General features: G+C 41.1%; 1 protein-coding gene across 1 annotated transcript in view; it reads right to left on the bottom strand.

The window, feature by feature from the left end:
• Window positions 1-2,454: 2,454 nt before the first annotated feature.
• TCN1 (transcobalamin I (vitamin B12 binding protein, R binder family)) overlaps window positions 2,455-10,233 on the bottom strand; it is a 14,098-nt gene continuing 6,319 nt past the window's right edge. Inside the window, exons 5-9 of the mRNA XM_011968396.1 lie at window positions 8,993-9,183; window positions 5,811-6,000; window positions 4,599-4,782; window positions 3,169-3,287; window positions 2,455-2,682 (exon numbers count right to left, since the gene is read on the bottom strand). Of these exons, the coding sequence (XP_011823786.1) occupies window positions 2,621-2,682; window positions 3,169-3,287; window positions 4,599-4,782; window positions 5,811-6,000; window positions 8,993-9,183 (746 nt within the window). The 3' untranslated portion in view covers window positions 2,455-2,620. The remainder of the gene's footprint in view (window positions 2,683-3,168; window positions 3,288-4,598; window positions 4,783-5,810; window positions 6,001-8,992; window positions 9,184-10,233) is intronic.

Here is a 10,233-nt window from a genome sequence, read left to right as displayed (position 1 = left end):
GACCAGGGCAGAGTTGAACCTGAGCACTGAGTATCAATAGCAGAAAGCAGTTTGTTGGAAGAGGGTTCAATCTGACTGTGAAGCAGTGTCAGTGATGGAGGAGAGGAAGCTAGGATAATCATGAAGAAAACACAGGAGTAATAAGGAAGACATTGTTAAAGTAATTCAACTGGCCAGGTGCGGTGGCTCACGCCTGTAATCCCAGCACTTTGGGAGGCCAAGGCGGGTGGATCACCTGAGGTTAAGAGTTCGAGACCAGCCTGGCCAACATGGAGAAACCTGTCTCTTCTAAAAATACAAAATTAGCTGGGCATGGTGGTGCATGTAATCCCAGCTACTCAGGAGGCTGAGGCAGGAGAATCACTTGAACCCGGGAGGTGGAGGTTGTGGTGAGCCGAGATCACACTATTGCACTCCAGCCTGGGCAACAAGAGCAAAACTCCATCTCAAAAAAAAAAAAAAAAAAAAAAGTAATAATTCAACTAATTCTACCTGAAGGCATTTTTCTTTTAAAAAGTACTTTATTTTAAACTTTTACTTTAAGTTCGGGTATACATGTTCAGGTTTGTTATATAGATAAGCCCATGACATGGGGGTTTGTTTTACAGATTATTTCATCACCCAGGCATTAAGCCTAGTACCCATTAGTTATTTTTCCTGATCCTCTCACTCTCCCCACCCTCCACCCTCTCATAGACCCCAGCGTGTGTTGTTCCCCTCTATGTATCCATGTGTTCTCATCATTTATTTCCCACTTATAAGAGAGAATATGCAGTATTTGATTTTCTGTTCCTGTGTTAGTTTGCTAAGGATAATATCCTCTGGCTCCATCCGTGTTCCTGCAAAGGATATGATCTCATTTTTTATGACTGCATAGTATTCCATAGTGTATATGTACTGTATTTTCTTTAAAAGTCAATCATCGATGGACATTTAGGTTGATTCCATATTTTTGCTATTGTGAATAGTGCTGCAATGTACACACACACGGTTTATATTAGATTTAGATGTAGAATGATTTCTATTCCTTTGGGTATATACCCAGTAATGAGATTGCTGGGTTGAATGGTAGTTCTGTTTTTAGCTCTTTGAGCAATCTCCACACTGCTTTCCCCAGTGGTTGAACTAATTTACACTCCTACCAACGGCGTATGTGTTTCTTTTTCTCCGTAACCTCGCCAGCATTTTCTGACTTTTTTTTCTTCTAATTTCTTTTTTAAAAAATTTTTTTAAATTTTTATTTTTTATTATACTTTAAGTTCTAGGGTACATGTGCACAACGTGCAGGTTTGTTACATATGTATACATGTGCCATGTTGGTGTGCTGCACCCATTAACCCGTCATTTACATTAGGTATATCTCCTAATGCTATCCCTCCCCCCTCTCCCCCACAATAGGACCCGGTGTGTGATGTTCCCCTTCCTGTGTCCAAGTGTTCTCATTGTTCAATTCCCACCTATGAGTGAGAACATGTGGTATTTGGTTTTCTGTTCTTGCGATAGTTTGCTGAGAATGATGGTTTCCAGCTGCATCCGTGTCCCTACAAAGGACACGAACTCATCCTTTTTTATGGCTGCATAGTATTCCATGGTGTATATGTGCCACGTTTTCTTAATCCAGTCTGCATTTTCTGACTTTTTAATAGTAACCATTGTGACTGGTGTGGCATGGTGTCTCATTGTGGTTTTTATTTGCAGGAAATTACTTTAAATGGGTTACTTTACACTTTACATAAAGTACCTTTTGCCCTTTGGTGTCTGAAATGTCCTTCTGGTTTCTGACTGTACTGCATGTAGCCCCAGTACTCAGTATAAGTACAAGCTCGTGCTGCCTTGATATGATTCAGCTTTTTTCCTTTAAGATGTGACTTCTTAGCATGACAAAAATTGATTAGAAAAAAAAGGAAAAAAGTGAATTCTGTGGAAATGAACATTGGAAGTGACTTTTTTGCATGTGTATTTTGATGATATGAATATTGGGGTAATTTTATGGGGAAATAAAGGGAAAACAAACGTAAAAGAAGAACAAGTGGGATCCAAGGGAGACAGCTGGAGGCAGGGGATGAGACTGTTTCTCAAACTACGAGCGGACCTTTTACGTATATGTCTCACTTTTACCCCTTTCCTCTGAGCAACATGGTTTTTCTACCCACTGCCTGTATGAAGTCAGTGTGACCAATGGGTTCTTCTCTTGCATCTGGGCCTCAAAGAGCTCAGTCTCTCACAGACTTTATGCTTGATCTCATTGGTTGTGCTGCAACATTAGACCTAGAACCTTATCCCCATTTTACCCAGTTGCCCAATGCCACTTAGATAGTTAGTAGGAGAACCTTGAATAGAACCCCACTTATTAGACATGTGGTCTCATTTCTTTTCACTTCAGTTCTTCTTTAGGTGGACTTTCCTCTAACAAATTTTAAAATCCTTTCAGAATGAACTAATTAGAACATGCTCTTTTTGTATGGTTGTTAATTTTTAACAATTTTTATTGAATGTGTAGAGAGAGAAAGGGAGGTTAACTCTCCTATTCGTACTGGGATAAATGAAGAAGGCGTAAGGACAATCGGCATGGAACTCCCCTGCAAATGGATTTTATGCAGCTGAAGAAAGTTTGGGCTTATTAGTATTTGCTCCAACGAACCTCCAAGTTTTCTCCATCATGGACAACGTAACTACCAACTCCTGAAAAGGAAGAAGGCCGAGAACTGGGTCAAATGATTCGACCACTAAATCACCAAATAATGGATGTCATCTCTACTAAGCCCTTGGCCCAATCCCCACAAAGGCTCACACCCCTCTCCATTTGGGCATTTTGTTTGTTTGTTTGTTTTTGAGACGGAGTCTCGCTCTGTCGCCCAGGCTGGAGTGCAGTGGCCGGATCTCAGCTCACTGCAAGCTCCGCCTCCCGGGTTTACGCCATTCTCCTGCCTCAGCCTCCTGAGTAGCTGGGACTACAGGCGCCCGTCACCACGCCCGGCTAATGTTTTTTTTTGTATTTTTTAGTAGAGACGGGGTTTCATCGTGTTAGCCAGGGTGGTCTCGATCTCCTGACCTCGTGATCCGCCCGTCTCGGCCTCCCAAAGTGCTGGGATTACAGGCTTGAGCCACCGCGCCCGGCCTCATTTGGGCATTTTTAGCATAGGTCTTTTTGGCATGTCTCTCCCTTACCTTGGCTCAGTGGTATGCCTCCACTCAGAAGTTCCCAGTAGGTTCTGTCATTATTACTGGCCCATAGGCCCTGAACAGAGGTGATGTAGGGCCCCCATGAGCTCTCCTCCATTGTGAAACTGTGGGTGACATCCAATAGGTTACTGGAACTTAGAATTGTCAAAGGAAACCCACAATAGGCATTTCTCAAACTTTAATGTACTTGAGAATCACTTGATGACATTATAAAAAATGCAGATTTCCTGGCCCTATCCATGGATACTTTTATTTTTAGATATGAGCTGGGGGTCAGGAATCTGCATGCTTTATAAACACTCCAGCTGATTCTAATGCAGACACTCCATGCTAAATGAGAGAAATGATGCTCTTGGTTTCTGCTCCCCCCAACCTGCCATGGTAGATACTTTTCAGATAACAGCTTCAACCTTCCACCCCAAGATAGTAACTACTGAAGATACTGATTCAGTAGAAGAACATGTTATTCTCATGTGCTAGAGGCACCGTAAGTTAGTGGGTTTTCCCTTACAAAAGAGGAACAGGAAAGGATAATTTGATATTTCATATCGTGTTTATTAAAAAGTGACATGGTCAATATCTGTTTTATATTCCGTAGTCATTTTTCTACCTCCTTTAAAGCCCACAAGGGTAGCCTTTATAAGATATATTATATTATTATTCTGATTTTGTTTATAGCATCCTACGCAATGTTGTTAAATATGATAAATAACTGTCAATTAGAGTTAAGGAGCCGAATAAATCATACTTTTCAGAGGCAAAGCCATTACTTGACCTCCTTGACCAGTAACTTTAGTTTAGGGATCTATGAATTTTCTGAAAGTGAGGGTAGGGGGAAGCTTCAGGGCATCTGTGAAACCCCCAGTTTAAATGCTAAATTTGGCAGTGGCTGATGCCTGTAACCCCAGCACTTTGGGAGGCTGAGGTGGGCAGATCTCTTGAGCCCAGGAATTCAAGACCAGCCTGGGCAACATAGTAAAATGCCGTCTGTAAAATAAATAAGTAAACAAATGCCAATTTTTGTGTGTATGTTCATTTTTTTCTGGGATGAGCATTCATTACTTTCACCTGATTTTCAAAGGGGTCAGTGATTCAAAAAGAGTAAGAACCACGGTTCTAGATCTCAGATGTTTGACTTTAGAAGTTGCATTTACTGAAAGAATTTTATTGAAATAAGAGAGAGCTGTGAGATTCATTAATCTATTAGGTAAACATTAATTTACTACCTATTATGTGAAAGAAGATGAAATATCTCACCTCCTATTTTAAAATCCTGCTGTGGGATGCAGATGGACAGCAAAGCTACTGACCCAGAAGCATCTTAAATATACTTTGCATTTAGGTGCAAATGTATTCTTACTGCATCTTTAGAAATGACAGCAAACACCTTAACCTTAGGTTAGGTACAGACCTACCCAAATATAGTATCATTCATTTTCTGAGCTTTCTCCATCACATCGAGGAAGACAGAACCATTTGGCACAGTGACATTGGCGGAATATGTTTCATTGATTGTCACAGAGTAATTGACAGAGATAGATGATTGTGAGCCAGGAGTGGTCACAGTTACAGGCTCATGAGTAGAGTTGCTGAAGTTACCTGGCAGAGACAGAAAAGCCCAGAGCAATATTCGGAAAACTAAAAATGATATTAGAGTTTGCAGACCTCCTCAACCCCTATCCAAGGACTCCTTGCCTTTATGCAGACATGGATTTACTATAAGGAGCAATTATCATCAGTCAAGGGGCAAATTTCTCATGTAACTAAAGCAGAAACTAAGACCAAAACTCACCAGCTTGTGAATGTTGGCACTTGGCTCAACTCCCAGCTGTTTAAGCAATTCAGTTGCTCTAACTTCTATTTCTCACAGGGGATCCTGATTTTTTTCTTTTTTTTGCCTTGGTACAGCATACAATCATGCTTGTCTTTTCTCCTTTTTATTGCTTAACATTTATTGAAAACACATGAAGTGCCAGGCACTGCACTAATCATTTTATATGGATTGTCTCATTCAATCTTTACAAAAACCTATGTTAGATACTGTCCTTGTTTCCAACTTTTACATTAGAAAACTGAAGCTTAGAGCTTAAACATTTTGTCCAAGTTTCCTAAACCTGTAAGTGGCTGAACCAGGAACAGACAGAGATGTAAGGAAATGTCTCCTTTCTTTCTACCTGGTTGCAAAGTCATTTGTTTGAATAAGTAACGTATGCTATAATTTTCGAATACTGGCATATCCCTTCCACACAGATGTCTCATTTCCCTGAGGCATCACTCACTGCGCAAAGTCAGAGCACGGTGCCAATCCTCTGTACTTTATTTAGGATGAGAATGGTGCTTAGATCCTTCTATATCCAACAGTCAGAAAATATGCCTTTGAAGATAGACATTATTGAATCAGGTCTGCCTTGTTATGTTTGAACGAAGAAGGACATCTAGCACTCAGTTAAGAACAAACCCTCAGGTGGCTGTAATCCCTGATAACATGATGAAAACTGAATTCTTTCTGGCAACTGCTTCGTTTTGGAGGTTTATCTGGTCACTTTTGGTTTCAAAGGACACCTGAATCTCACATGCTTTGGGTGCTATGGTGAAAAGCAGAACAGTCTGCTCTTTAATGCTTTTACCTGCAGCAGAGACGCAAGAAGAGTTTTTGTTAACATCCAAGAAAGTCTTTCCCATCAGGGCAGGTAAGACCTGGGCTGCAGCAATTGGAATACTGAATGCCCCTTGAGAAATTTCCGTGAGCACTGTATTCAGAGTTTGTTGGCAATTCCAGTCATTTTCATGATAATAGTCTGATGATACAAAGAGGGCCTAATGAGGCAGGGGGGCGGGGCGGGGGGACGAGAGATAAAGAGAGACAGAGAATATGAGACACTTTAAGTAAGGGGAAGCCTCTATATAACTAATTCAGTATTAATTGAACATTGACTACTAGGAAACACCTCAGATAACTCAGCTATCTTTCTTGTTATCCAGAAGCTTACAAACCTGTTTGGGCAGGGAGGTTGGAACTGCTTAATAACCCAAGCTATAATAGTTCCAATGAAAGCAGACTTTGTCACATTCATTTCTATATCCCAATGCTGGGAAATACCTGTCACATAGGAGACACTCAATAAATATTAACAAACTATTGTAAAAGGAGATGCCAGAGGAATGCCCTAAGGGATGCCTCTAGTGGGATGCGTCTTTCTAAAGAGGAGAGGAGCTCACAAACATTTAATGAAGCTAAAAAAAAGCTTCCTGGAGAAGGTGGTATTTGAGTTAGGCCTTGGAGTAGGATAGAAGTTTGGCTTCTGAGATGAGGTGAGGAGCTCTGCACTCAAACATGAACAAAGGTGTTAGGTAGGAATGGCCAGGACATGACCTGGCAGTGATGAGAGTATCTGCATTTTAGCAAAGTTCCTCAGGGGATTCCTCCTGGTTTAGGAGAACTGGTGTATGGGGAACATTGGAGGCAACTGTGGAAGAACAGGCTGGAGAAGGAAGTTGGGCTAGACTAGTAGACGCTTGAATTTTATGGTGAGATGTCTGACCTCATTTGATTGACAACAATGAGGAGGTGTCTGACATTATTTGATTGACAATGAGGAGTCTAATAGTTCATTAAACAGAAACTCTCCTGGCAGCAGAATGTAAGCTCGATTGAAGGGGCAGAATTGTGAGGTAGTAAAAGTTAGGAGGACATTGGGGTGAGCAAGACAGGAATTAAAGTGGGTCGGACTTGAACATGCTGCTCTGTAGTTTCCCAGGGATGGACTGTTCCTGTTTTCATCTTTTCTTGGAGGTTCTTAAGCTCACCAAGTGGTCCACAAGAATTTGTGGGGTATTAAGAAAAAAGAAAAACCGGTCATAGTACATTTCCTCTTAAGACACATCAATAAATGTTATTAACATACATAACAACAAATTAAATGTTATTAATATTTAAAAATACCCAGCAATATCTTGTAGGCAAGTAGCTCTTGATCCTACTGTGAATTTGTATCACCTGTAGGGCTTTTAAACCAGAACAAGGCCCAGGCTCCACCTCTAAATTTCTGTACTACGCGGCTGGTGTGGGCCTGGGTATTAGTGTTGCCTAAGAGCTCCTTCAGGTGATTCGAATGTGCAGCCAAAATGGGAAAGCAGTTTATATTCAGTTCAAACTTAGCAAGGCAATCAACAACATAAATAGTAACAACACAGATAACCTTATGACTGGACCCGTGCTTACACCTCCAGCCTCCTGTTACGTTTCTCACGGACTCTGTGCTGGTCATGCTGAACACCTTGACCTTAAAATGCTTAATATTCTTTTGTGCTTTTGGGTCTTTTTCCTCACTGTCTTTGTCTCTCCCTTGAAAGTCCTCTAGCCTGGAGTCAGCCTGGAAAATATCTATTCATACTGATGACGCAGTAAAGTTTTTTTTTTTTTTTTTTCTGTAAACCTTCCTTGATCACTTCTTATATCTTCCCCTTAGAGTTTGTAAATCAATGACTCAGTGAATGCAGGAATAAAGTCTCAGACCTCAAGGACCATATGCATGACAGTGTAGGTGCTGAGTGTGAGTTTTGAGAACAACGGCCCGGGTCCCATCCCAATCTGTACCGCTTTTTGGTTTTGTGAGATTAGGTAGTTTACTGACATAGTTACTGTGACTCATGCTCCTAGTTTAGGAAATGGAGGTAATGCAGTAATTCCCTCTTATCAGCGGGGTTACTTTCCAAGACCTACAGTGGATTCCTGAAACCATGGATAGCACTGAGCCTTAAATATACAATGTTTTTTTCCTATACATCCACACTTATAATACATTTCAATTTATAAATTAGGCACAGTAAGAGATTTACAACAACAATAATCAAATAGAACAATTATGATAATATACTACAGCACCATTGCTCTAGTATATTAATAAGTACATAAGGGTTACTTGAACACACGCACTTCAATGTTGGGACAGTTGACTGATAACCAGCTACTAAGTGATTAACGTGCATAGACAAAGGGATGAGTCACTTCCTGGGTAGAATAGAGCGGAAAGGTGCAAGATTTTATCACACTACTCAGAATTATGCACAATTTAAAACTTGTGCATTATTTCTGAAATTTTCCATTTAATATTTTCAGGCCTCGGTTGACCTTGGGTAACTGAAACTGTGGAAAGTGAAACTGTGGGTAAGGGGGGACTACTGTGTGTGTGAAAGTGTACAACCATGTTTGATAGAACAACAAAGTAGATTGTAGTAGATTCTAGAGTTTCTTAGAGAAATTGTAGTTAGGAAAAGCTTCCTGGAAGCATTGGTTATGGGGAAGGAAAGCTGAAGATGAGAAGAGTACGTCAGGCAGGAGAAGGGAATCATATGAGCAAAATCAAAGTTAGTATAGGAACCGCAGAATAGATAGTAAGGTCTTAGGAGGCCAATAAGAAAGGAAAAATATACTGGCCGGGTGCGGTGGCTCACACTTGTAATCCCAGCACTTTGGAAGGCCAAGACGGGTGGATCACCTGAGGTCAGCAGTTCGAGACCAGCTCGGCCAGCATGATGAAACCCTGTCTCTACTAAAAATAGAAAAAAATTAGCTGGGTGTGGTGGAGGGTGCCTGTAATCCCAGCTACTCAGGAGGCTGAGACAGGAGAATTGCTTGAATTTGGGAGGCAGAGGTTGCAGTGAGCCGAGATTGCACCATTGCACTCCAACCTGGGCAACAAAGGCAAAACTCCATCTCAAAAAAAAAAAAAAAAAAAAAAAAAATAAGATACTGCTTTCTTCCAGAGAAGACTCCCTTCTCTGCCTCCTGTTTCACCCTCTGACTTACCTGCATGGCTTCTCCTGTGCTAAATGTGTTTCCAATTAGACCATTTTCTTTTTTCTCAGACAGAATCTTCTCTACCAGTGACTTTATATAAATACTGATGTTCTTTAAATTGCTTTCATCTGTTTTGACCTGCCCATTTATTAGACTCCTCTTCACACAGGTCAGAGCCAGGACAGCCATTGCACCAGTATCTGTCAGGAAACAAAACATTGTCGATAGGGGACCAGCCATCTCAGTTTGTCATTTGTCCTGGACTAAGAGGTTTCCTGGGATGTGAGAGTTTCAGTGCTGAAAGAAAAACAGATCTAGAAAAACTGGTGTGGTTGGTCATGCTAATTGGTGAAGAAAGATTTCAAGACGCAGCAATCATCTCTCCAGCACTAACCAGTCAAGTATTTAAAGGTTTCTTCCCAATGTTCAGTTGCCATTTACTCCATAGTTCATGCCTCATACTGTAGTGCGATGGGCCTCCCACCAGGTTACTTAAGGGAGATGCACCTCACTAGTGGCCACGATGGCCAGTTTATTTTTCCCAGTGATAATGTACTCTGCCACCTTTAGCTCATATACTAGCATTGTATATTTTGGTACTTATGACACTGTGTCCTATGTTGTTCAGCTATTTCTGGTGTAATTCGTCATTTGACTTCATCATTTGTCAAGCTCCTGGAGGATTAGAGATTCATCATTTGTCAAGCTCCTGGAGGATTAGAGAACGGTGTCTTTTGTGTGTGTGTGTGTGTGTGTGTGTGTGTGTATGTGTGTGTCTGCCATCATATGTAAAGTAGTACTTGACATAGGGTCAATGCTCAGCTGAACACATTTAAAAAGAAAATTCAAGATGCATACTGAAAGAGAAACAGGGAAGGGCCCAGAAAAGATATGTCTGCTGCCTGAACTTTGAAGTCCAGGTCGTGGAGCCCAACTGAGGAACAGGCATGTCTAAGAATCCAAACATCCTGGAAAGTATCTAAGAACTTGCCAAGGAAAAGAGACCCATCACACACACATAGCAGGTAAACAGCCAGGAAATTAGCTTAAAAACAGTTTAGGGATGGGATGTAGCACAGATCTCTAAAGCTCTCTTGCTGTTGTCTAGAGTGTTTTTTTTTTTTTTTTTTTTTTTTTTTTGTTTCGGTTTTGCCGCCCAGGCTGGAGTGCGGTGGTCCGATCTCACTGCAAACTCTGCCTCCTGGGCTCAAGTGATTCTCCTGCCTCAGCCTCCTGAGTAGCTGGGATTA

This window comes from Mandrillus leucophaeus, unplaced genomic scaffold (assembly GCF_000951045.1).
Source record: "Mandrillus leucophaeus isolate KB7577 unplaced genomic scaffold, Mleu.le_1.0 Scaffold842, whole genome shotgun sequence".
Taxonomy (NCBI): domain Eukaryota; kingdom Metazoa; phylum Chordata; class Mammalia; order Primates; family Cercopithecidae; genus Mandrillus; species Mandrillus leucophaeus.
This window is presented reverse-complemented; position numbering and strand designations above follow the sequence as displayed.